At 40.7% G+C, this 24773-nt stretch overlaps 2 protein-coding genes across 4 annotated transcripts; both read right to left on the bottom strand.

The window, feature by feature from the left end:
* Positions 1-837: 837 nt before the first annotated feature.
* zgc:152774 (uncharacterized protein LOC553526 homolog) lies at positions 838-15007 on the bottom strand. The gene is made up of 17 exons (XM_018699366.2): positions 14861-15007; positions 14638-14710; positions 12438-12570; positions 11838-12058; positions 11437-11584; positions 10279-10432; positions 9134-9262; positions 8835-8954; positions 8613-8716; positions 8197-8325; positions 7423-7539; positions 5941-6018; positions 4571-4610; positions 4058-4446; positions 3097-3583; positions 2242-2405; positions 838-1730 (listed from the first exon to the last, which is right to left on the bottom strand). The coding sequence occupies exons 1-17, from the start codon at positions 14897-14899 to the stop codon at positions 1574-1576; spliced, it is 2682 nt and encodes an 893-aa protein (XP_018554882.1). The 5' UTR covers positions 14900-15007; the 3' UTR covers positions 838-1573.
* Positions 15008-16867: 1860 nt separating this feature from the next.
* pmt (phosphoethanolamine methyltransferase) lies at positions 16868-23019 on the bottom strand. 3 transcript variants are annotated; one of them, XM_018699370.2, is made up of 12 exons: positions 22873-23019; positions 20935-21106; positions 20333-20488; positions 19742-19878; positions 19402-19547; positions 19055-19240; positions 18604-18693; positions 18401-18490; positions 18174-18296; positions 17849-17980; positions 17177-17293; positions 16868-17032 (listed from the first exon to the last, which is right to left on the bottom strand). In XM_018699370.2, exons 2-12 carry the CDS (start codon positions 21093-21095, stop codon positions 16922-16924), a joined length of 1449 nt encoding a protein of 482 aa, XP_018554886.1. In that variant the 5' UTR covers positions 21096-21106; positions 22873-23019; the 3' UTR covers positions 16868-16921. The 3 variants fall into 3 exon arrangements, with proteins under 3 accessions (XP_018554886.1, XP_018554885.1, XP_018554883.2); XM_018699369.2 differs by lacking the exon at positions 22873-23019 and adding an exon at positions 22468-22634; XM_018699367.2 differs by lacking the exon at positions 22873-23019 and adding an exon at positions 22119-22143.
* Between the last annotated feature and the right edge of the window lie 1754 nt (positions 23020-24773).

Raw genomic sequence — 24773 nt, 5'->3', positions numbered from 1 at the left:
CTGTCATAAGGTACTCATTATATAGACTTTGTTTGCTGTAACTAGCTTCATAAATGTTACCTATTCATTTTACAGAAAAAGTTATACGCCATTAATAAAAAACAAATTTTGGGTTGCCAGGTTGTGAAAAAGATCCGTTTGTCTAGTGTTTATCCTGTTCGCGCATGACACTGGCTGAATCATCTGAACCAAAATCCACTAATTAAGAACTTGGTATCATTAACTGTATACTTCTATTAAAGTGAGAAACACACGAGTTTTATTTGTTGGACTGTCAACATTTAAGACTGCTGTTATTAATGGGTTATAACTGATCTATCCAGTATTTGTAGTAAATTATCAATCATTATTAAAGGCATTTGTTCCAATTCAAAAATATATTATATATAAACTGTTAGTATAGGATTATATGAGTGCAGTATTTTGCTCTTTTTTATGAATAGAACTTTCAGGCTTTGGTCCAAACTTTATCTATGATTTAATGACATATAATTCATTTTCTGAGGGTCTGGCATTATTCCATTAGAATACATTAATAACCCACACATCACATAGAACAAATCATACAATTCAGTGCCTTTTACCTGATTTATGATTTAACCACCTGACAGCCTGGGCAGTATTAGAGAACACAGTGGTCCAAAAACCACAAAAAATGGACAAATGAAATGACCTTAGGATTTCCGAGGTTGCCATAACCTAACAACTCCCCACTGTGGACATGCGATAGAAGCATGTTCTTATCAATGGGCTTTAATGCCACCTTGTGGCAAATCAGATATACTGCAGCATTTGTCACTGCAGTGATGAACCCTTTAAAAATTAAAAGGTCATACACATGGTTTCATGATTTTAATGCAAATGTAAAAAGTCTTGTTTATAAAATGATATGTGACCAAATCTACAAACACGCATTCCTCCATGACTATAATAGAATATGTTGACCTGCAGACATATAAAACTAATTTAAATAGTAAATTAACACAGGGGCAGAACAAAGCAATAGCAGTATGTCACACTTTTTTAAAGAAATCAAAAAGGCTCATATTTGTACAGCATATGAAACAGAGAGGTTCACAACAAAACGGTTTCTTAAAATAGACGAGCACACACTAAATACCCCCCCTGCCACTAAGTAGCCGTATGTGTTCAGCCACTGAGAGTCTGACAATCAGGTGGAGTCAGACTTGGGTTAACCACTAAGACTTTAAACTGTTCTTCTCTTTGCCTTTGGAAAAAAACTTAAATATTCAAAACAGTGCATTCTCTCTCAGCACTGTAAACTAATATCAGTTTTAGTGCAATGCCCTTTTACACTAAGCAACAACAACCAGCTGCACTTTATTTACTGTGTATTTTGTCTGTAAACCGATGAACATAAGGACTTAAAAATATTATATTACAGCCTTCATCCAAATGCAACAATGTAAGAATGAGAGCATTAAGATAATCATTACAGTATACTGTGTATTTGGATTAGACATAGTTTTAGCAACCCAAACTTTGCATAAGAATATGGGCAAAATATGAATCTCTGCCAACAGAAACCTGCTGGATCTAATAACAATACTGATCATAGTTTCAGTGAGTTGACCTCTATGATCTGCTGCAGGATGTTGTCTACGTCTGTGGTCTCCAGACTGATGCCAGCCAGGTCCAGCTGGGGCAAGAGGGCTGTGAGAAGCACCACCACGTTGTTGCGGATGCCGCGCAGATCCTCCTCCGCCGACCTGATCGGAGAACAACTTTGTTACTAAAGCTGGAAAAACTTAATGGGTTGTACTGTTTCACATTACAGTCACTCGAGTGAAACCCCATGTCTGGGGGGAACGTCACCTTTTGTTCACACACCAACAAAAATGGAGAACGAGGACGTCTAAATAAAGCACACAGGGCACGACTTCAGTGTTTTTGGAGAAGTGAGAGTAGGAGAGGGGTGAAGACAGACGCTGGCATTCAAGATAGTTCAGAATGATTGATGTGTCTTTTAAATAGCACATAACAGTCACCCTGCCAACTACAGGAAATGAGTCTACAAACCATGAGTTTATGCTATAAGTATACAGAGACACACCTTCATATGTGAAAAGCAGCAGGTCTTCATGCTTGATAAACTTCACGATGAAGGAAGAGAAGGCGAACCGCAGTCTGGACATTTTCACGTTTGTTCATGCACTTACCTTATATTTGCAGAGACAGTAAATAAAGTTGTGTGTGTGCGTCTATCCAGAATATACACACCTGCTGTCCTCGCAGGCCTCGCTCTCACATGCCCTCACCCTGCTCTGAGACTCAGTTTTCTCCTTCCAGGGTTTGTTCGGCTCCGTCTGCTCCTTCGACCCAGATACAACCCTCTGACCCTGGACCAGCATGGCCAGGGAGGGACTGCTGGATGAAGTAGAAGTCTGATGCAGATGAAGGACAGAAAAGGACTTAGTTGCTGTTAGATCCTTATTTAAGATTAATGAGTCTGAAGAGATTTAGCTGAAAGCATTTAATATCTCCTTAGCAGTTTGTTTTACCAAGCACTGCGCTCACATGTGATTGTTTCGATCACACAGCTTGTAATTGAGGTGGAGGCAATCATTTAAAGCCCTTAATACATCAATATTTCCTACACAGCTATCACACATTTTTAGTGGCAGACATAATTTGTTACTTAGGCCATATTTTAAAAGCTTTCTCTTACAGTGAAAATGATGTGAGCATGAGACCTGATGCCACTTTTAGACGCTCCATTTTATAGCAAACACTTTTAAGCCAATAAATGCTGCTAAAGTATTAAATAGATGTATTTCTGTTATTTAGGTCACTAATAATTTGAATGAAAACTGACTCAGTCTTGTAAAAGTGACAATTGTTTTACCATTTAAGTTATTTATTTGTATTTCTGGTCTTCAAAACAAAGTCATGTCCTTGGCAATGTTACACTGCATCAACTACAAGCCACACCAGGCCGAATACAATCACCACAAAACAAAGCAGTTAATGATTAGCTAAATTAATTAAATACTGTGTAATTTTCAATTTCCATTGAGTTTGGAAATTTGTCATCATAATAATGAATCCAAAACATTGTACATAGGCTCCACTGACCTCCCCCATGTCCGTCTGGCAGCCGACCTCTCTGCTCTCCGTGGGTGCTGGCAGCAGTTCTTTTGGCTTTTCAGCGTCGCTATCAGCCGTTGTCATCGTGCCTTGAGATGTCTTTGTGACTTCCAGACCCAGTAACCTCCGTAGCCCCTGAACCTCTTTCTCCAACCCAGCCAGCTTCTGGACTTTAGCCTCCCGGTCACTCTCTTTGAGAGGCAGCGGTCTGCTCCACTGCCCCTCTGTTCGACTCAACGGGGACACCATCACTGTCTGGGTGGATGGGAGCGAGTGGGTCCAGGTGAGGTTGGTGGGCGTTTGCTGCGCTGCGGCGTCACCTGGTTTCTCTACTCGGGTGCCATTGTCCTGCTTGGTCTTCTCCGTGGAAACTGTTTCGGGCGCTTGTGTGTGTTTCTCAGTATTCATCTCTTCAGGCCAAAGGCGCGGCTTCTTTTTCCCATAGCAAAATAACAATCCCGATTTCCTTTTGTGGCTAGAGAGAACAGATACTAGTCAGTTTTCTGAAGACCAGAACTGTGTGAAAATGAACTTGCAAAGACATTTTCTGTTTATGCATGATTGAGACAGGTAATCCACATCACAGAGCATTTAATGGGCTTTATTTTGTTATCAAACTTATGTTATTTTTGATATAATACTAAAGACAGCTCTGACAATCCTCCATGCAAAGATGGAACTTATTCTGCCTTATTCTGCCACTTCAAAGGTTGGATTGTCTTTTGTCCAACCATCATTTTCAAAACTGTTGCCAACTGTTTTGCCATATACTGACGACACAACTTCATCATGGAGTTTTTCCATTAGAAATCAAAACGGATGAACAAACCATGGGTAAAAGGAGGTAAGAAAAAACATTGTAAAACTTTTTTAAAATGCTGGTGCTACTGTAAAATACAGTGGTGTGATATATAAGTCTGAACTCACAACCGGCATGCATGCAACATACCTGAACATGTCTGCGCTCTCCTCCTCTCTCTCTGCTGGCTCCACGTCTGTGTCTTTACTTTTGTCTGTCTCTTTACCTTCGAGGCTCTGAGAATTTGCCTCATTTTCCACGTGCTCCTCCTGACCTTGTGACGTTTGTGTCTTATCTTTGATGAATGAGTCTCTTCTGGTGGCCCTGTGTGTGACCTTGGCTGTCGTCCTGTCTTGTGTCTCTGTGTCATCGTTTGTGTCCGTGTGACAATCTGTGTCTGTCTCATCGTGTTCTGGTGTGTTTTCCTCTGCGTGGCATCGATTGGGTGTGCGCGGGGACTGGAAGGTGGGCTGGCTCGGCTCTGATGAACTACGTGAGAGGGTTTGATGTTTTGCCACTTGGTTCTGGAACTGACATACCTGCAACATACACATGCACAGAGAAACACATTTGAAATATGTCATAGGTGGTAGACAGTACAGTGATACCTTCATCAATGAGAGAGTTGCCTATAGTTTCAGGATGGAGGCACTTTTCACATACCTCCAGTGATTTTTCTCGTTTTCTGCTTTTAGGATGCTCTCTGTGGGAAAAACAAACAGATTAAAGAGTTGGGATAATTAATAAATGAAGAGATTACATTTTCCTGTGTCCTGCCTTGACAAATGTCATTGTTCATCACTGTAACCCTTCTAAGATGACATGAATATTATTCATTTTTGAGATTTTTGTTATGAACAATGGGCTACGATATACTGTAGCATGAGAGATGACGTGGAAGGTTTGAGTAAAGCTGCATCAAAAATCAGTCTCCTCAATCATTTCAATGAGACTACTGTGCTGACAAAGTGGAGGTGGTGACATGATGGTTTCAAGTAAATTAAAAAAGAAAGAAAAAAAGCAGGATGATCAGGCATAACTAGAATTGCCACCTTGTGGTTGTATACTTCCCCCAGACCAATCAGTTTACATCCACGTCTTTCTAGACTTGTAAAACACGTACAGTAGAAAAGACTTTGAAGAAATAAAAGTGTGTTTTATCATAATTGGCAAGAAAAACCTAGATATGGCCAAAACATTTTTTGTGAGGTCACAGTGATCTTTACCTTTGACATTTGTCCAAAAAACTTCTAATCAGTTCATCCTTGTGTCCAAGTGAATGTTTATGCTGAATTTGGAGAAATTCCCTCAAAGCATTCCTGAGATGTCACATTCATGGAGAATGGCTAAATGTGTGTGGGTCTTTGCTCAGTCAGTCTTTTACTGATTTATTCTCTCTGACCCCCTCGCTCTCCTCTCAAACCCTTTGACACTTGAGATCTGAGTGGGTGTTACAGTGGTGGTTAAGTAGGCCTACCACACTCACATATATGTAGTTTACACAGTTCTGGTTACAAACCTAGTTTCATGAACCTAGCAATCCTAAGCTAACCTCTGGCCCATTAACACTAGCTATCTAAGCTACTTAGCTAATTTGATGATTCCATCTGCCAGTCAACCAATCAATTTAAAATAACTTTCGAAATAATTTTAATATCAAATGTTATACAAGGTTTTGGTATAAAACAGTGACTAACAAAAGAGCTCAATTTAAAAAAAACATTTGCATTAATGAGTAACAGGTCCACGTGTTTTGAAGAACGGACTCATGTCATCAGTGTCAGGAAGAGAACAGCAAAACTAGACTTTTTTTCTCATTTTCAGACAGACACCTACAGTCACGTGGACAACCACCGGAAATAAGAGTGTGAAACTGACTGATGGCAACCACAAAATGGCACGTGGACCCACACAAGCACACACACACACACACACACAGGCATGCAGGAAGAATAGCAGTGTGAAATGTCCGTCCATACACATTCTCACAAACACAGACGTAGTTTGAGAAGACTAGAGAAATGGGAATTTACTGTCTCTTGTGGTTTTTCTGGTAGCTGGGTGTCAGCAGCTCCTCGTTCTCTTCTGCTTCCTCTGGTGAAGAGCAGCTTCTGAAAAACAAAGAGACTTGGTTTAGAGACTTCTAACTACTGCTAAAGTTCAGCTCAAGACTTTCCTGTTGCAGCCAACACATTCACACACCGACACTGGCCTCCTCTGTCTGTTACTGCACACGTAGATGTCTTGAGTCCTGTGAGCACTTATTTATTCTGGATTCCAACTGGGGATGTTGTGACACATGACTGGCTCTTTGACCCCTAAGCTCAGCGTGTTGGTGCCCTAACATGTGGCCACTTCAAGTGTCACTCCATAATACAACTCAATGGTATCTTTCATTAGACCGTTACTGTTGGATGAATGTCACTGTCTCCACTCCATGCACTCAGTTCATAACACATGCTCTCTGACATCTGAAGTCTCGAGTCTGATTCAAGATGACCCATAGGATATGAATTGGTAAAGTGTCTCTTTAATTATGAAATTAGTTTGGCCAACTTTTTTTTTTCTGATATTGCTACAATAAACATTGCTGATAGTTTGAAGTTAGGTAGCTGCACATGAATGATATGTACACATTATCTGTTTGGAGAAGACACTTGATTAAAAAAAACAAAAAAACAAAAAAACAAACAACAAAAAAAAACACCTCAAGCTCCTTAATGTGTCTTTTAACCAACTGGAACACCATTAAAGCTGTCAGGAAGTGGTCCATAAATTCCATAAATAAGTTATTTTTCCTTGTCAAACCAGTGTGACACTGCTGCAGGACCTCTGATCATGATGGAAGCACACCTCATCAGAAATCATATTCTTCGTAGTCATAACACAACACAGAGATACGAGAGACATATTTTTAGACTTACTCTGTCTGAGGATATCATTATCTTTGATGTCCATTGCAAGTAAATGTTCCTTAATCCGCTCAGAAATCACTCCAGAACTTGCCTGAGAATCACTGTTTTGAAGTTTTCTTCAGTATCAACATAATCCAGTGACACTTCTCTGCACATCCACAGGCTCATTGTAAACATGAACTGCTAACAGCTAATTCGGCAGACTTCTAAACGGTGCCAGGTTGCCAAAATATGAACAAATATAGGATAAAAAATCAGGCTCAAGTCCTAGGCAACAGCATAGCTAACTGAAGCTAGAGCAACTTCACACTTCCTCTTTACATCCCGCAAAGCATTGTGGGAACTGTAGTTCCAAAACCTAAAGCTTGCTTATCAACCAAATAGCAGTAAGATAAAGAATACTAAATACATGAATATCAATGTTTTTCATGTGCGCAATGAATGTTTATTGACGCTGATAATGTCCCATCAAAATTTGGGGGTGGGATGTGGGGGGTTGTCCTGACTGGATCAGTGTCAGACTTTAAAAACCCCTGATTTAAACAGTGCCCAAAAAGTGGACCTGTTATTCCAGAAAATCAACAATTAGAAATCACCCACCTGTAACGTGGATTGGGGTTCTGACTGCAGTTCCAGCTCTCAGGAACAACACTGTAATGACTTGCAGGGATGCTCCGCCACTTCAGGCACTCCTCACACTGTAACCACACGGGACCCCTGTGATTGCAGACATACATGTGAGAGCAAGTCAGTTAAGCAGAAGTTAAGATTAAGGGAGAAGTCCATTCACTACAAAATATTATTATAACTATTTTCATATTATCGCATGAAAGTCGAGATGTCTGCTTAGATAAAAGAAAAAACTTTCTATCGAACTCTTTTCTAGTCCAGTACACTATATGAATTAAGGTCAGTTGGTTTAACAGCCTCTTGTGGTTCCATGTTTCAGCATGTTTTTCTCTTCTTGAAAGCAGCTCCAGAAGCAAAAAATCACCTATTTCACTTTCAGTTTAATCTACAAGTTCTTACATGATCGACTGATCTCTATCTCCTTGGACTATTAATTATCCATAACAGGCTTGCAGAGCGTGGAAAGGTTATTTTCACTCTCCTTGTGGTTTTAACAGCACTGGGTACAGATTACGAACCAGACCAGATGAACCAAAATCCTTTTTCTGTAGCGCAACACTCAAACTGGACTTGTTTTTCACAGCTGTAATAATAACCATCATAAAAATGTGATTTTGAAACACCTTTCATGTAACGCATATATATTTACATTACACATAAGAAATAACAAAAGATGAGTCTTAGGTGATGAGAAGAATTTTCACTACATGTGCCTCTACTGTCGCAGCAACCATTGACACTAACTCGTCAGTGTCGCTCTCATCTTCATCTTCATCTCTGTCTAGAGCCTGAAACTCTCGTTCTCTGGCCTTCTTCTCTGTCACCTCTCTCCAGTAGTCGTTGAGTTTAAGGCCCAAAGCACCAAGGGTGAGTCTTGAGAGAAGAAAAACAAAGAGATAGTGAATTTCTTTAGCCGGTTACCCTAATATTATACACACTAGCAAGTGTATGCAGGCAATATTCTTGACAGGTCTGTTCTACTGAAGAAAACAAGGCTGTGTGGCCAAAACTACTTTAAAGATCCCATGAGATTTCAGCTTTGCTGCCGCAAAACACTCGCATCTGGTGTCACATCTGCAGAAAATGAACACGCTTCCAGGAAGAGCTGCATGACTAATTGGTGCAGTGTTGAAAATGCAGTATGTAGCAGTATGTTGTACCTGTATTCTTTGGTGTACTCAAAGTCTTGCTTGTTGTGAGCAGGTTTGAGGAAGTTACACTCAATAATACCAATGACGCCGACTCCTGCTCTTTGACCTGAAGTCTGCAGAAAATTGGGGAGGGAGATTTAAGAAGAGGTGAGTACTTATTAATTCTAAATATGGAAGAGAGCACAGCACTTGTCATGTGCTAAAATATAGAGTGAAACCAGTTTTTTTTACCTTTAGCTGGCAGCCCACTTTCTCGTAAGCTTTAATGAGTCGGTTCTTGTGGTACATCATGATGCCATAGTGATCTTTGTTTTTTGGATTCAGCCCAAAGGTCACTTTCACCTTCTCTTTCTGACAGACATCAGTTAAGGTTAGCAGCATGATGACTTAAACAAATGACAAATATGAAAGTGAAACGACAATCAAGACAGATACAAAACCCACAGAGTTGGAGCTGTGACACCTGTTTTCATTTTCCCTTCTCTCACTCAGCTTGCAAACACACATACACACGGATAGTGAAGGGATACACTGAAGTGGGGCTTGTACACGTCATGCTCAATGTGCGTCAGCCTCTTCGACACCAGCTTGGCAAGAATCTTCTTCCCCCTCAGTATGATCTGTGTTCTTGGCTTTAGATACAAAATACTGAGGTAGGCCTGACACAAACAGAGAGAATGGAAAAATGAGATTTCAATTTAAAATAAAAATCTAATAGTAATTTGTTTCTTGGTCTGGCACACTGTTAACAGACTTTATTGGTAATTACATATATGTGCTTGAAGGTACATGTGTTTAAAGCTTTTAAAACTCCTTAGACCCTTCTGAAAATACAAGCAAACTACATCTAATTATAACAATTTGATCATGGCTGTTAAATGAAACTGGGGCTGTGTTACTACAAAACCACAGGTACGTCCCTGGTACTGAAGAGGTGCCCCAGTTTGTGCTTAAAACTGGCACACACACACATCTCCACCCAGCAACCCTCACTCACACACACACACACCACACAAATGTCTGTTTAATACTTGCAATGAGGGAACTCACCCAGAACTTAACCACAACCACAACGTCTCAACTTCTACTCTCTAACCCTAATCTTAACCACTAACCCGAAACTCATCCAGATCAGCTCTGAGTGTCTGACCGGGCCCAAATATTGATGCTGTGCAATGAAAACCAGGTATCTTCCATTTTGGTGTTATTTTAATATAAATAAACAATTTAAAATCGTTGCATTGCCACAGTGAAAACAGTGTTGTATTTCTTAGCTCAGGAAAAGCTGACATTTTGGAGATGCGTCGTTTTTCCAGTCATGACGTGTTTATAGTGAACATTTTCTGCTACATTACATGTTTGAAAGATGCTGTATTGTCCTTATCATCTGACAAACGGAAGCTATAAATGAGAGAGACAATCTCATCTTGGGCAATTAATGCACCTCCGTCTGCTAAGGACGACCGTGTACTACAAGCGAAAGCTCGAGAGGGGGTAGCCACTAAATAAAATTTCACAAACTTGAATGAACTTTCAGTCCCAACTTTCAAACCAACATGGATGAGTGCTTTAAAAAATGGAAATATGAACACTAATAGTGACATCCTCTCTAATACAACAACACAACTGGTCCTATTTGTTTGTACACAGGCAATGTACTTTGCCCTCAACTCACCCTGAGACTGTAGTGCATGTCGGGGATGTTCTGCTCAGTTCTCAGAGATCCACTGTTCCTCAGTCCCTTCTTCAGCTCCTCGATCTGAATCTCAGGCAAACGGAAGTCACTCACATCGGTCTCAAAGTCAATCTCAGGCTTGCCGTCTTTGGCCCTTCAAGGTAACATCAGGGAGTGATGTGAGTGAGCTACGCTGGATCTCATCAGCATGATTTGCATCTGGCTAATCTTGATAAGTTCAGTACTTGGTATTTGATGATTATGATCATTGTGGAGGCCATTTTCTGTCTCCAGTGTAAAGAGGAAGTAAAACAGAAGAAAGTCTGAAAAAACCTTTAACATGAACTGTAGCTCTTAGCAGTTTGCAGCAATTTGATTCTAGATGATCTTACTAGAGAATGCCACCGGGAAGTGGGATTTCACTTCTCCTTCAAATTTTCCCTGCTCCTCATATGATGATCATAAGAGAGTGTGTATTTGAATGCGTGCTGTTTTGCATGGATTTGTCTAAAGGCATGCTTAAGCAAAAATCATGTGTATGTTCATACTCATTTGCACATATTTGTGTGTTTGCATACTCAGCAATCTCACGCGTGATACATTACACCTACACTCAACACACCTGCTTATAAAGAATTTTTGTGAGAACTGAAACTGCTGTACTGCAGATAGTAAGGTAGTATATGAGAGGACCACACTCTCATGTCAAGCTACAGTCAGGAAACAGCTTAGAAGAAAGACTGGAAGCAGGAGGAAACAGCTAGCATAGCGCTGTACAAAGGTAACAAAATCTGAACAGCACCTCTAAAACTCAGTAATTAACATGTTATATCTTGATTACTATCTACAAAAACCAAAGTGTAAAAATGACAATTTGTGAGATAAATTAATGATCTTTAAAGGTGCTACATGCATTTTTTTTATCCTGTAAAAGGAGCTATACTAACTGTTTCCCTCTGCTTTCAGTCTTGGTGCTAAGACAAGCTAAGCTAACAGCCATGAGAGTGGTATTGAGCTTATCTTCTAGCTCTCTGCAAGAAAGCCAATAGACTTATTAAACAGAATAAAATTTTAAGCATTTTTTTAAACTACTAACATGCAGGTGAAAAACAAAACAAACAAAAAAATGAACATTTGCTTTCATTCTGTGAATCTAACCTGCGGATGTTCCAGATTAATATCTTGGTGCCTTTTTTGGAGAGAATGGAGTCAAAGTGTGCATGAATCTGCTCCTGGGAGCTGATGATGGAGTGCTGGAGGATGGCTGCCAGGCTCGCCTCTGAGTCCTCCGTCACCACCAGCGACTGTAACACTGAGTTAAGGTTCGGATGCATAAGGAGTGTGCGAGTCATGACCCTTTGTTGACCTGGAATACTCACCTTCATCTCAGTCTGCCTGTTTGCATTCAAGTCAGTGACATGCAAATTTTTTACTGGTAATGGTCACGATCATGGTCTTGAACAACAAACACACACAGACGCACACCGCATCTAATGGTCCAGATATCCTGGACCATTAGATGGTCATACCCCCATGTCTGGTTGGTTTGTGAAGGATATTGGTTTGCTGGCTGAAGGGGACGATGGGCACGATGACGGCCTGGGCCTTGATGTTTTCCAGGTAGGTCTGAGACAGCATTCCCACAGTCTGACAACCGCCGTTCTTGGTGAAGATGAGTGCATCGCGGCCCAGACGCATGGAGCCTGACTTGAAACCGTTGCCGTACACGCCGATGGCCTGCTGACTGGCCCTACCTGAGCCCTTTTCTGTAAAACCAAAACTGAAAACAAAGGTGGAGAGTGAGGAGATAAGGATGTGTGTTTGTGTATATCAATGAACAACTTATGATTATTTTTCATTGTAGGAAAAGTTTAGCATTTAGCTAAACATATAACATAACTATTCATAGGATTAATTGATTATAAGATTTGCTGTGTGTGTGTGTGTAGTGTGGGAAAAAGATACCCAACATAAAATGTGGTTTTAAAAATGCAGATGAGTCACTCTTTGTGGTTTAAAAGCAGGAAATCTACACATTATCAGTGTGTATGACCATGTGCAAGAAAACATCTCTGCTGCAACGTGCTACTGAATTTTTTAATGTGTTTTTCAATTGCATGTTAACTTAATGTGACTGTGCATGACTGTGTATGTCTTACCTGAGCATCTTGTGCAGTTTGCTGGGGGTCATACCGCTGCCGTTATCAGTGAACGTTAGACAGAGGTGACCGCCTTCATCAACTACATCTATCCAGATCTGTTTAGCAGATACACCAGGATCAGATGCATTGTCTAGAACGCGACAGAAAGAAACATATTACCAATGGGTGTTTATGACAGTTTGCATGCGTTTGCATCTCCCATTCTTACATGGCACGTACACAGTGCAGGGTTGTGATATTTTGGGCTACGTCTTGGGTGGTTTCCACCAATGATAAGTTCCTCTAATTAGCTTGAGTGGGACTGACAGAACACTGGGTTCAACAGGTGCTGCTTCACATGCAATAACTGTCAAACCAAATATCATTTCAGTTTATAGTAAATACTCTGAAACATTTCTGAAGCATTTCATTAAACTAACATAAAAGCTGAACAGAAATATAAACAAAGTGAAGTGTGTCTGTCTCTGTTACATTCATTCATGAATTAAGGAGCAAGAGGCAAGTGTCCAGACCAGTTGATGATCCACGTTGAATGTAAGATAAAATAAATAAATAATAAATATGTGAATGTGCTGCAGTGTAGATCAGCTGGTCAGGCCTATTATTAAGAAGTACAAAGAGGAAAACTGTAAGATTAATACATGCACTTGTTTTCCAAACAAGTTTGGCTAATCTGGGAGTGTCTTTGTGTGGTGCTCTGACCACTTGTATGTCACAGCCTGTTGGAATTCATTTCAGAAGCATTATCGCATTCCTAGTGTTATCGCATTCCCAGATCTCCGCAGCTGACTTGGTGAGTACAATGTTATTATTACTAGCAGGAAGGATAAAAATAAAACATTTGCCTCCTCAATCAGCCAATCAAGCTTAATTTGCGCAGTGCCTCCCTGTACACCAAGGCTGACAGTAAGATGCAGCTCTATAAGTTTCAGAAGCACAGGCCTTTTCCAAATCAGACGTTTTGACTTGTTATAGTAAATCATAAATGTGTGACGTGTCAAAATATCTTCTAGGAAAATTTACAAAGCTAATTCCTCCAAGAACAGTCAAAAGAAATGAAGACAACTGTCTATCAAAGAATGATAAGGAGACTGTAAACTCATCACTGAATGCTGAAAGTACACTATAACAAGTTACAGCATACACTAGTATAGTAAGAGTACAATGATAACATACAGTATAGGGAACCATAAAAAACTAGGCTTGCTTCACACTGCACATACTGTAGATGTTAACACATACACTATACATTATATTCTGGTTTTAGTTTACTTTTCTAATTTATACCAGTGTATATATACCTTGCTGCTGTGACCCTTTACTCTCCATGCATGACATCAGTAAAGCAGACCATATCTCTTGCCTTACAGCTTAACCAACATCTGGCTGACACTCAACAAACATTAAACATTTGAACTGTATCAGAGTTTGGCTTTGCTGCAGGTCTATGATGGTCCAGCTTCTTCTGCCTGCTCGAGTCACTATTGTGAGAAGCACACTCACTCCCATCAACATTTTTTTTTTAATCAACACTGCACTCTGATACACAGTAGTACATCTGCATGTCTGCACTCCCCTTGTCGTTGCTGCAGCCAACAGAGGGCCAGCACGTCTGAACCAATGAGAGAGCACAGAGTGGTGGAATGGCAATGTTGACAGCCCGGACACTGAAGCTTTGTATCACGTGGAAGGACAAATCATCGATTGATTCATTATACTTTACGTAAAGTCCGAACTCTTTGCCCGTGTGAACTTAGAGATTTACACGACGCTGAGTCAGTGAGAGTAACCCGATGACTGTTTACTCTTCTATTTGAGGAATATCATTAATATTGCAAAGGGGTGTAAAACAACACGAGAACAAATAAAGCTGACTTGTCACCACTTAACAACATAGTTATTACAGTGACAGATCGTTATATTGTCAACAGCCACCGACAGACGCTGTGTTAAGCGTGGGGAGGCAATAAAATCATTAAGGGTGTGAAAGAGGAAGTCCACACGGTCCATTTTAGCATCAACACAGGCGTCTGTTAAAAGACGGTCCACTCGGCGTGCGACAGCGGAAGAGCGCACGAAGTGAAACCAAGTAAAGTTGCAAAATGCAACGAGTAGTGCGCACAGCGGCTGCTGCAGGTGCACGACAACACACAAAGTTTCAGCGTTTAAACTTATTGTAGCCCCCCCCCCACCCTACCTATTAATTCTGCCACTGCGCTGAAAGGCCAGGTATGACTTGTGGAGTTGCTGTTGAGGAAGGAAGGACTCATCTAGAAAAGAAATAGAGACAAGTCAGTGAGTTTTGTGTCAGCTGTCGTTGTCAGTCTTCAGGCCGCGCGGCGACGGCCATTAGTTTGCAGCTTTAACACTGCACACAGAACAACATCCAAACTCAGGTATAACATATTTGAAATACGTACGGAACTCAGGCGGATCCCATGCTCGCTTAACCTCGCCATGTTTTGCCTCGGAGTATTTTACGCTCTTGCTGTGTCTGTCAGTTTTTCTGCGCGCAGGCACGTAGCCAGACACGGCAGTGGGCGTAGCGTCACTGGGCTGCACTGTCAAAGGAAGTGGTGTGAGTGTGTCCCTTCAGGAACCCGTTTAAAATACACAGGTACAAGTTTGAGGCGCCTGTACATTACTTGAGTGAATTGTTGCACATTTTACCCCTTATTTTGACATCAACAAACATTTACTACTGGTTACTTTGCACATTTGGGGTCATAATACAAAACATATTTTTAAAATGATAAATGATATATTATTAGAGGTTAAGATAAAACTCAATTGATCTAAGGGGGAGATCCACAAGCTACCCAGCAGTATATGAAGTAATTAATACTGTGTAATACTGTACTAGCTGCAATATTAAAGTGATGTACACATGAAAACATCACCTAACCATAATATAGGCATATCATCCTGAAACAGGCCATTCTACATCTATCATCTATCTATCAACACGTAGATACTTTCAGTTTGGTGGAATTTTGAACAGATCTTGTAACAGAGTATTTCTACACTATGGTATTGCTGGTTTTTCTTAAGTAAAAGATACGAGTCCTTCTTCCACCACCGTACATCTCTTAGGACTTTCTGCCCATCCTGCCAGCTGTGGGCCCACCACCAAAACAAACAGCTAAAGCCTGTTATTTATTATATATATATTTTCAGCAGAGCAGTGAAATAGCTGCCACCAGAGGGTTGATATTCCACCAGCTTTGTAAATAAAGTTTCTTTCGGTTTGCCTTCGAAACATCTGGTGAATCACCAGTTACACTGGAGGATGTGTCAGACTGATAACTGCAGAGCTGCGCAGTGGATGTGACTCAGGAATATTTGGACAGTTGGATAATGGTAAACATAAAGTGCTTGCCAGAGTTCAGTAGTTATGTCTTGCTAATCAGCAGCTGTTCAGAGTGTGTGAGATTCACTGACCCACATTTTGAGAGTGAAAGTGTGTCAGTGAAGAGCACATACTTGATTGTGAGTTAAATGTTTCAGAGGATACAGGAAGCCAGGTAGTGATTCAGCAACTATTTGTTCTGAGCCAGGACCTTCTGGTCATGCCTGACTGCCCCTCAGATGAACACGTCACACAACAATATAGACCTGAAGCTGCCTGTACACAGGCAGATTGTGAACGCAGATAATATGCCTGACAGAAATCAGCAAATCATCACCATCAGAAAAGGCATTTCATTGCTCAGTGGCACCACTTAATGTGTGCTTTAAACATGACTGTTTTGATAACCTACGTAACCTTTGGTGAACAGCAGCCGCTGTGACCACAAGAGGCAATCACAAGACAATGGTAAATGTTTAAATAAAGTTAAACAAGTAGAAAAGATAAATTTATGTCATTGTATGTTATTAGTCGTGAATACAACTTTTCATTTGAAAAAAAAAGTGCAATATTCTCTTTCAAAAGTTATTAACAGTGAAATGTGAAACTGGGCTCATTGGAAGTACAAGTCTGACAAGTTTTGAAACTTTCTGCGTGAGGAATGTTACGGTAAACTAACAAAACCACTTCAATTTATAAAACACTCGGCAATAAAACAATATTGTTTCACTCAGTCATTTTCTTCTTCTTCTTATATATCTCCATATAAACTAAATTAATAATAGTTGATAATACCATCATTTTACTGTTTAAATGAGTAATAACAAGTTTAATTTGATAAAAATAAGCTTATATAATAAACACTGTTTAGTTTTGAATGTATGAAAAGTGACAGGACTTTTTGTTACAACATTACTAATACTTTTCAAATTGCTCACTCAGCACATGGAGAGTCCCTCGCTTTAAATAAAGTGCTGCTGTGACATTCAGGTTTTACACACACTGCACTTTCAATCCTCAACAGTTTTTAAAAAAAACTAACAATAAACTTATCAAAGACAAAAGCACAGACACAAAGTAAAGAAGGAAACAATTTTTCTTTTATTATCTTCTTCATTCTTAGTGCAATCACTCAATCCCTTGTTGCATAAAAGAGTCCCCATCGTTGGTCTCCACTGTTGGAACGTTCCAGTTTTTCTCTCCATCCATTTACAATTGCAGAATAGTCCTCTTCAGAGAATTCCTGCAGGAGACACAGGCAGGGACAGTGAGCTGTGAGCTGAATTCAAATGTCTGCTTGTTTCATTAACACGTTGTCATGATATGTGTCTATGTTTAACCTTGTGATGTTGATATGATTTCTGTGTGCGTAACTGTGCATGCTAACCTCGATGAATTCCTCCTTGATGGCCTCTGCTCTCTGCAGCTCTGCCTCAATCACCTCAATAAACTGGGCTGTTCGGTCTTCTGCCCGAACGTTGCAGAAACCAGCTTCCTGGATGAACTACAGAAGCAGAGACAGAGCAGGTGAAGTGGAGTGGGAACAGCACCATCAGCTGACGGAGAGCAGTAACACATCAGCAACACATGTACACAGCGCACAGTCACATGAGGGAAAAGACTTTGACTTTTTAGGAGTTACCCAATATGTGTGTCTGAATGTTTCACTGAGTCTTCACCTTTGACCACTGCTGAGCAGACGTGTCAGTCTGGTGTGCGTGAAGATGAAAAGTAGGCCACCATAGTGATGACCATTTTTTAAAGCTTACAGGGTTGCACCATCAATATTAACAAAATGTCTGTATAATCAAATACATTTCCTATTGCCTGTTTGTTTGTTTCCTTACAGTGTGCTAAAACAGAGGAACCATTTTACCATTTTGGAAAAATAAAACCAGACACTTAGTTTAACAGTTTTCCAGAGACTGAGACTGGGAGCAATACTTTGTGTGTCAGTCCTTTGGTCACATATTGTGTTTGTAAAGAGGACCGAAGAGGTAAACTCCCCATGGGTCCGTGTAGTTCTTTCACAAACTATTACATAAGTGGGTATGTTTACCTTGCCGTACTGTGCAGGTGTATAGAGGACGTAGCCTCTTTGTTTGACATAGGCCTCAAATGCTGGTGTCCAGGGCTTCTCCCCACAACAGTAGTCACTGATAAGTAGCTGGCCTCCTGGCTTTAACCATGACTGGACACAGGGAAATAAATACATGTCAAGTAAAGTTAGACAAAAGGGAATAAAAAAAATATCTGTGTATGACATAAAAATATTTGTGTTTTTTGTAAAATATTCCAGATTTTTCTCTGATGTAAATTCAAAACAGGATTGGAATTGCTACTGTTAATGCTAATGCTACTGTCTTGCATAAGAAAATGCTCACATGGAAGCGTTTGAAGAGGGCCAGTTTGTCGTCTATGTGCAGGATTGTGTCTCTGCTGTAGATCACATCGAAGGAACCTTCTGGGAATGTCCTCTTAGTGGCATCAGCCACCTCAAACTGGACCTGATGTAGAGCACATTCCCTTAATAAACTTTTAAATACAAACTATTAATCCAACCATTATCAGTGGTGTTCAAACCAATAGGATAAACAACATTTAGACGTACCGATGGCAGCTTCTCAGAGGTGGCCCTCTCTAAAGCGATGTCCACCATGTTTTCTGACAGGTCCAGACCAAGCACTTCCACTCCAAAGGTCTGAAATGTGACATTATCATCACAACTGTTATAGTCCATGCAGTCATTTTAAACATGATTACATTCCTCGACCATCAGTACTATCACACTATGTCAGATTCATTGGCTCTTACCTTTGCCATGTAGAAGTCTCCTCCACCGATGCCACAGCCAACATCCAGAACCTTTTGTCCGGGCTTCAGGTTCAGCAGGTCCACAAACTCCTGTTTGGGTGAGTTACAAGAGTTACAAAACATTCAAAGGTCATAAGTCTGTTTGGCACAGGTCTATTCATGTGGCATGGAGAGGACATGCGGTGCAAACAAAAACACAGCTTCTCTGACAGAAAGTTAATTGAAACTTTCAAGGACAACAGATTAAGAATGAGGGGAGAGGAGTGTCTGCTGATATAACTGCTACAATAAAGGCCAGTTTCATTGCTGTTAAAGGTCAAGCTAATAGCATTTGTAGCAGGACTGAGAATCTACAGCCACACTTTGTACACACTTTTTAAACTCTGTGAGGCTGCAGCTATTGATTCCTTCCGGGCAATTTCTTTGGTGGTTGTCCAGCCTGTATTCTTACCTTGGTGGTACTGGGTCCCCCTGTGCTAACGTAACCAGCCCCGAACATCTTCTCGTAGCGCAGGATGCCGCGACTGGTGTACTGCTGGTTGTCCAGGAACTGCTGGAAGGTGCTAAATCCATTCTGGTTGGAGGAGCGGGGAACCTTCTCCAGCAGCCAGCATATTTGATTAGGATTGTTTTTCATCTGGAATAGGAGGACAGCGAGGAGGCAATGGAGAGGATGGAAATGGAGGGCAGGGAGTGGATGGGAGAGGAGATACTGTCACGCTGACATCACTGACTGCTATGTCCTTTTGTTTTATAGATTAAGCCATTTAACATTAGGTAAGACTTAAATGACTCTACCTCAACATAGGTCTGAACTTGCTTTTTCAACACAATGTCAAAACCAAAGCCTCCCTCAGGCCCCTCCACTTGTAATGATGATACCAGGTGGCTGTACTGTGCCTCAGTGCGGTAGCAGGTGGGGTTGAAGTCCCTCTTGCTGTCACCTTGGTAGACAGATGAGCTAAAATGAATCCTTCTTCTTGTATTTGTTGAGAAAAAGATAAACTGAATACTGTCTGGCTTGAGTTTCGTATGAATCTCTCAGTTAAGCTTCTTATGTTAGATTCAGTTACCGTAATTCTTTAAATACTAAATATGATGTAAGGGAGATGTATAAGTTTAAATATTAGCTCGGTACCTGACCGGTGGTTACAGGATTCTCTGAAGAAAAGAAAGCCACCGGGCCTCAGCCAGCCGAGCATCTTTTCTATGAAGGTCTTCAGCTCCTCGTCACTCAGATACATCAGCAGCCAGTTGGAGAAGATGAAGTCAATGCTGAGGAGAACATTGAACGCACCAGGAAAATGTATTAATCATTTGTTATATAAATATATCCAGTTTTTTACTTTCATTGTATTATTCTGCTAGTGTATCTCTAGCTATAAAAAAACTGGTCAACAAGACCTGTTACATGACTTCTGGTCTCCGTTAATTTGACAATCTGACAACCACGCTACCAAACCATGCCACGCCAGCAGCACAGTGAGACTGTACTTAGTAAATGCTAACATCAGCAGACCAATATCATTTCTGGACCCAATGATGGCACTAAAAGAAGTCAAGTCTAAAGTCTAAAAACCATAAATCTGGCATCACTACATGAAAAGGTGTGGATCATCAAAACCACCTTCATCCTCTGGCGACCATGACAGTTTTCATGGCAATTAATCAAATATCCGATGATATGCTGCAGACAGTGTTAATAAGCTACAGATTGCGTAACACACACCTGTTTTCGGGGACTTCCATTTTTGTGACATCAGCTTGGATAAAGGTGGTGTTGCTATGGTGACCATTGTTCTGTCTGTTCTTCTCCACAAAGCTTTCCATGAAGTCCACAGCCGTCACATGGGCAGCCTTGGTCAGCAGGTGGCTGGTGAATCGACTGTGGAGACGCACGTCAGTTAGCTGTGTTCATAAAGAGCTCTTCAATCAAAAAACTTTAATGTCCCAACACAACATCAAAAGCATAATCTGATCACCTTAATTTAAGAAGGTGGCATTCTCATTCTTTATTAATGCACTAACTGGTATACTAGCTCAGCATCTTTGATAGAAATAAAGCCAGTTCTCCCAAAATCCCAGATATAGCCCTGGCGGTCTCAGATTGTTGTCTCTGAACATATAATATGTGTGTGAAACCACCAGAGGCTGCCTATCACTCTGCTTTAGATTCATAACTGGTGACAGCTGTTACAACATAGTATAAAACCTGTCCTGTTTTTGTTTGTTAGAAAGCATCACAGGCTCCTAAATTAAACAGAGACCTTGAAAACCCTGCTCTCACACACACCCACCACTACACATGGACTAACACAGCTGGATGCTCACCCGATGCCAGCTCCCAGCTCCAACACTCTGTATCCAGTCAGGCAGGGCAGCATGGAGAGGATCTCCGGCAGCTCGTGCTGCGTCAGCTCCCTGGCACGAGAGTCCAGCATCATCTCCTCCACTGTGGCGTCCTTGGAGTGCTCCTTCCAAAATTCAGCCATCGTGCTACGAACTGCGAAGCACACAGGTGTTTAGACAAGGCTGGTAAAAACGTGTGTGCGTGTGTGTGGACACTGACAATACTAGTTTAAACAGTATTCATCTTTACACGAACAAAATGATTATGCCCAAGAGGAGAAACTTTCTTACTGCCTGGTCATGCAAAAATGGAAACATGGCTATGTCGTGAGGCAATGATGATGACATATAATAGATATAAATAACAATGCTGTATGAAGTTTCCTATTTTTTATAGTGCTGTCTTAAACGCACACACACAACAAGGAATTCAAGTAGTTTTTCTGTGGTTAAAGTTCAAGGACTCCTGCTTGTGAATCATCTATCAAGCAGTTCAGAACACAAAAACAAATAATCATTATGTTTACCTTCACTTCAGTTACATCTGACATAAGACATGCATTCAAACAAGAAGCAGAATTTGTGTTACCTGTCATTCATTTAAGAAGTGACATTTTACAGAGATGTATGTTAACTCATTACATTTGAGCAAACACCTGCAGAGACCATGCCAAGACAAACAGATTAACCATTAGTCAAACCTGATGAAGCAATCTTAAAACAATAGAGTGATGTGGCGCATCCACGGCGAGGATCTGACTGTTACATTTCATCTTTACGACCGTGTACAATGTTTGCATGCTTTTGGCAGTAAGACATGACAGAACAGGTTTTACTTACAGTGTAAAAAGGTAAATGAACACATAGCCTGGTAAATGCAAATATAGGAAAAACTGAAAAAATCGGGGGAAAAAAAAATACCTGTAACCCTTAATAAAAAAATACTGTAAACCTTTCTTTTAAAGTCATTCATCAGGCAGAAAGACAAGGTACATGTGTACCAGCAGAAAATGCAGTAGGTTTCAGAACATGACATAGTGATGTACTCCTGGTAGATAGAAAAAAATGTCTTTAACTTCCCTGATCTTCTGCTCCTTTACATCCATACACGTCCCGTACACCGGGCTTTGCTAAGCTGCCAGCAACACAACAAAACGGACACAAACCTCTAATCATCCTGTAGAAAGACGCAGTATAATCAAATGCCTTCACAGTCCCACCTGGGTGCACACTGAGCACTACAGGATAAGTACAGGTTAACATTTCAAGCAGATTGTGCTGCTGGGCTCAGTTGACAGCTTCAGGCAAATCCGTGACACATTCCAGCACTGAGTACACAGTAGGATTACTTCCACCAACTGAGTGAACAATTAGCACAGAACAACACGTGGCTCTAACAAAGTTTTCAACTTTGGTGTCATCAATTGCATCATCTGGCTTAAACCCACGCTTCAAGAAAGACACACTATCAGTTTCTGTCGCCACTAAAATAAGTCATTATTGCTCTGCTCATACCTTTATCCATGGTGATCTTTTGTTGGTAGGAACCTATTGTTAAATTAATCTATAATTATGCTCATTCAGTCTGGCAAATTAAGAATTATTAGTAGGTTACTGTGAGTAACCTGTGCCTGACAGAGTGCGGGTTTCACGTTGCGTGGGGGTTCTTTAAATAACAGGGCGACCGTGGGAGCGTGGAGGAGGTGGTCGTCAGGTATGAAACCAGCCATTAGGATGCGCCCAGTACGTGGGGATGGGAGGGGAGGGGGTAAAACATGAATAATCATACGAGAGACATGGGTCTGTCGAGTATCAAAAGACACGTTTACGACCGGGATTCCCCTGCCAATATGCACACATGATAAACCTCCATTAAAATTAAGCCATAGATGAGTTGGCGTATCAATAAAGTACACTCACGTCTTTTTTTCCCAGCTGTGGTTAGTTTATAGTGAGGTGGCGTGTTTCCCAGTTCCCCCTCACCGGCTCCCGGCGCATCTCGCCTCAGTTGTGCTGACACGTAGGAATCATCCTGCGCAGGGTTGCATCATAGTGCACCTCAGGGGTTGTTAAGGTGGAGAGCAATGTTTGCAGAGCGACAGCCCCTACATTCAATAATATATATAATACTATATCACCTTTCATGTTGTATACATTTTTTGATCGGACCTATAAACACACTGGGCTTGCGTGCACGTGTCGAGCAGAATGACGCATATCGTGTATGATAAACAATCTCCATGTGCGAGAAGTCGATCCTATTCGCTGATAATGAAACGATTCTTGTCTTTGACCCAGACTTAAATCAGTTGCCGGGAGCTACATGTGCGGTTAGAGCTTGACTTGAAAGCAGTGCCAGTTGACAACTTTATTTGTCAACACTGAAATATGGAATCTAATGGGATCCCACCAACATGAAACGAGTTCCGTTTCCGTTTGCGCACTTGAACACGAATCGTTCACGGCATTTGGACCAAGAGTAAATTGCTTCAAAACCCGAACAGCTGGAATTGGAGGTTTTTCAAGCCGTGACGTCACCGGTGGGCGTGTCACACTCTACAGACTGGTGTCTGTAAGACAATGTGATGCCGTTTTCATAAGGAAGACTTTTCAGTGACCCAAGGTGCACACTATTTCTAGGACATGAGCAGAGTGGCCGCTGTGGTGAACTTGAAAAGGTGGAAAACGTGGGAGATAATGTACATCAGTTTACAACAAGGGGGTTACAGTAAGGTTTCACTGATATCACTTTCCCACAAGGCACCATTTAAGGCTTTATAGGTTATAACTAGGGCTTTACTGATACAATAATAATAATAATAATAATGATGATGATGATAATAATAATAATACATAATCATCATCACCATCAATTATAAATTTTATTTCACTTCACTTCACTTCATTTCTTTTTTTTTTTTTTTTTTTACAAAAACATCTGCAGCTGTCAGAATTACTAGCAATTAAATGGGGTGTGGTGAAGGTGCCCTGCAGATAGAAATAAAAAACAAACAACAACAACAACAAAAAAAAACCAAGTGGTTTGCTAAAGCAAGAAAAACACCAGCAGAATTATTAATTGACCTCTGATAACAGATTTATTTACATCTTATAAATCCTTATTAATGTGACTAATGTAAAAAAAAAAAAAAAAAAAAAAAAGGTACTGAAATGGGTTGCTAAGGGTATCTTTGACATACAGCAGCACACTTACATACAGCGGCACTGAAAGTTTATTTTCCATAGATGTACCTTGAAAAGCACAGACAGTACGTAGCCCCAGGTGGAAACCATTTGATCCACCATAATCTGAATCAGATTTAAGTTTATTCACCAGGTGGGCTACATACATACAAGACTAATGCCAGAACAATGTAAATTAAAGTACAAAAAAAGATAATGACAGCTATGATTTTTTTTGGTCAATTACCTACGTATTATTGGACACACCAAACCTGAGACATTGTGTGGGAATTGTTCCTGAGGTGATGACCAGTGGAAGGACTCTGTTCTAGTGTCTGGTTGTTTTGGTACAGAGTGATCTGAGGCTTCTGCCATGGGGAGAGAAAGTCAAATAAGTTAAAGCCAGGGTGTGACTGATCTGTGGTGATTTTCCCTGCCTGACTGTTTTACTGACTCTGGAAAGGTACAACTCCTGGAGAGCTGGCAGGGCAGCACCAATGATCTTCTCAGCAAACCGATAGACCTTCATAATGTTTTACTGACCTTTTTTGTGATCGATCCAAACCAGACTGTGATTGTTGTGTTTGTACAGGGAGACTCAATAGCTGTGGTTGTTCTATGATTTTAAAAACTTGTAT

Source organism: Lates calcarifer, linkage group LG8 (assembly GCF_001640805.2).
Source record: "Lates calcarifer isolate ASB-BC8 linkage group LG8, TLL_Latcal_v3, whole genome shotgun sequence".
Lineage (NCBI taxonomy): Eukaryota > Metazoa > Chordata > Actinopteri > Centropomidae > Lates > Lates calcarifer.
Note: the sequence above shows the minus strand (reverse complement) of the source record. Positions and strands in the feature narration are given on the sequence as shown.